This window comes from Silene latifolia, chromosome Y, assembly GCF_048544455.1.
Source record: "Silene latifolia isolate original U9 population chromosome Y, ASM4854445v1, whole genome shotgun sequence".
NCBI classification, from domain to species: Eukaryota; Viridiplantae; Streptophyta; class Magnoliopsida; order Caryophyllales; family Caryophyllaceae; genus Silene; species Silene latifolia.
The window spans coordinates 48804007-48806350 of NC_133538.1; the positions used below are offsets into that span (position 1 = coordinate 48804007).

Here is a 2344-nt window from a genome sequence, read left to right on the forward strand (position 1 = left end):
TGATTTTCTTAGTGTTATGTTCCATCGTGCATAGAAACCTTCAATGTTATCGATATGAATCGGACCCGTTATCGCATATGATTTCGGATGGTATCCCAAATCGCTTATGATGTTGCGCTTGATGAAAGAGATCACTGTTTTGTTCTTTTACCTCTATCATTGCCTCTGCTTCAATCCACTTTGAGAAGTAGTCGGTCATAACTAGCATATATACCCTGTTTCCTGGAGCCCTGGCGCTTTACCCACTATGTCCATGCCCCACATCATGAACGGCCATGGAGAGATAATCGGATGCATTAGTTCTGCTTGGTGGTGGATTCTTTGGCCGCCTTTTGACATGACTCACAGCGTTTAGCGTGATTTACGGCATCTGCGCACATGGTGGGCCAGAAATACCCTTGTCTTAAGATTTTGTTTGACAGACTTCGTCCTCCAGCGTGGTTCCCGCATTCCCCATTGCACATCTTTCAAGATCTTGTTTCAGACTTCCTCTTTGCCTAAGCACCTGAGGCATGGTCCTGCCAATGATTTCCTGAAGAGAATATTGTCAATCATGATATATCTAGAAGCTTTTATTCTGAAACTTTGTGCTTCCTTTCTGTCTTCAGGGAGTGTCCCATCCCTTAGCCAATTTAGGTATGGAGCCCTCCAATCTGCATCCTGTTGTCCTACTGTGGAAACCAGGGTCCTGGCTCCCTGTGCATACTGCATATGTACATCCTCTTTTACCGGTCTCTGATCTGGCTCCCTCTGGATAGATGGGGTCAACACATGGGTAATCGGTATGTTCGATAACTCTGTGGGTTGGAAGGTGGATCCTAACGTGGCCAGGGCGTCTGCCTCCACGTTCTGCTCCCGCGACACCTGAGTTATCTTGAACATTATAAACTTTAACTTTTGCTCTGTGGCTATCTTCAAGTAGGCTATCATCTTTGAATCACGTGCTACGTATTCATTGTTTACATGATTCAACACAAGTAAGGAGTCACTGTATACCCTCAGGTTCCTCACCTTGAGCCCTGACGCCATCTGCATCCCAAGTACAAGGGCTTCGTACTCGGCTTCGTTGTTGGTTGCCTTGAACTCACATCTAATAGCCTGTACTATCATATCTCCTTTAGGAGATCGAAGGACTAAACCTACACCAGCCCCTCTTGCATTTGAGGCTCCATCAATGTATAGGGTCCATATTTCACCATCCTGATTCCCTGTTATTGCCAGCATTCCTTTTTCTGCCTCCCCATGGGTGGCAGGGCAGAAGTCAGAGACGAAATCTGCTAGGGCTTGGGATTTTATCGCCATTCTGGGTTCAAATTGCAAGTCATAGCCACTAAGATGTACTGACCACTTAGTCATTCTGCCCGAAAGTTCAGGCTTCCTCATAATAGTCTTTAGTGGGTAATTGGTTATGACATGGATGGTGTGAGATTCAAAGTACGGCCGCAGTTTATAAGAAGCAGTAACCAAAGCCAATGCTAGTTTTTCAAAAGAATTGTACCTAGTCTCTGCAGGAAGCAGAGACTTGCTAATGTAATATACGGGATGCTGCACTCCCTCCTGTTCTTTGACTAAGACCGCGCTTACAGCTGCTTCCATGACTGAAAGGTACAAGAATAGCGGTTCCCCTTGCTCTGGCTTTGCGAGCAACGGTGGTGTGCTTAAGTAGCTTTTGAGTTCTTCGAACGCTTTTTCATGTTCTTCAGTCCATTCGAATTTCTGACTCTTCCTCAATATATCATAGAACAGCTTGCACCTTTCCGAGGCCCTTGATATGAACCTGTTTAGGGCCGCCACCTTCCCTGCTAACCTTTGCATGTCCTTTGGCTTCGGGGGTGATTCCAGCTGGAGTATTGCTCTTATCTGTTCTTTGCTTGCCTCAATTCCCCTCTGGGTCACCATATACCCTAGGAATTTTCCTGAAGACCCCCAAACGAGCACTTGGACGGATTAAGTTTCATTTTAAACTCCCTTAACGTTTGGAAGGTGTCCGTCAAGTGCTCCATGTGCATTTATGCTTTTTTGGACTTCACCACCATGTCGTCTATGTATACTTCCATGGTCTTTCCCATTTGCTGCTTGAACATTTTATTTACTAACCGTTGGTAAGTGGACCCGGTGTTCTTCAGGCCAAAGGGCATGACCTTGTAACAATATATGCCTCTTTCTGACATGAATGCTGTTTTCCCTTGATCTTGCGGATGCATCGTGATCTGATTATAACCTCTCCAGGCATCGAGGAAAGTGAGCACTTCGTGTCCCGCAGTAGCGTCCACCATTGCATCGATATGTGGCAGTGGGAAGGGATCCTTAGGACAAGCTTTGTTTAGATCTGTGAAGTCTACAC

The 2344-nt window shown here is 45.8% G+C and overlaps 1 protein-coding gene across 1 annotated transcript; it reads right to left on the reverse strand.

Annotated features, from left to right (window-relative positions):
• Positions 1-480: 480 nt before the first annotated feature.
• On the reverse strand, positions 481-1899 carry LOC141628006 (uncharacterized). The gene has a single exon (XM_074441199.1). The coding sequence runs from the start codon at positions 1897-1899 to the stop codon at positions 481-483; it is 1419 nt and encodes a 472-aa protein (XP_074297300.1).
• Between the last annotated feature and the right edge of the window lie 445 nt (positions 1900-2344).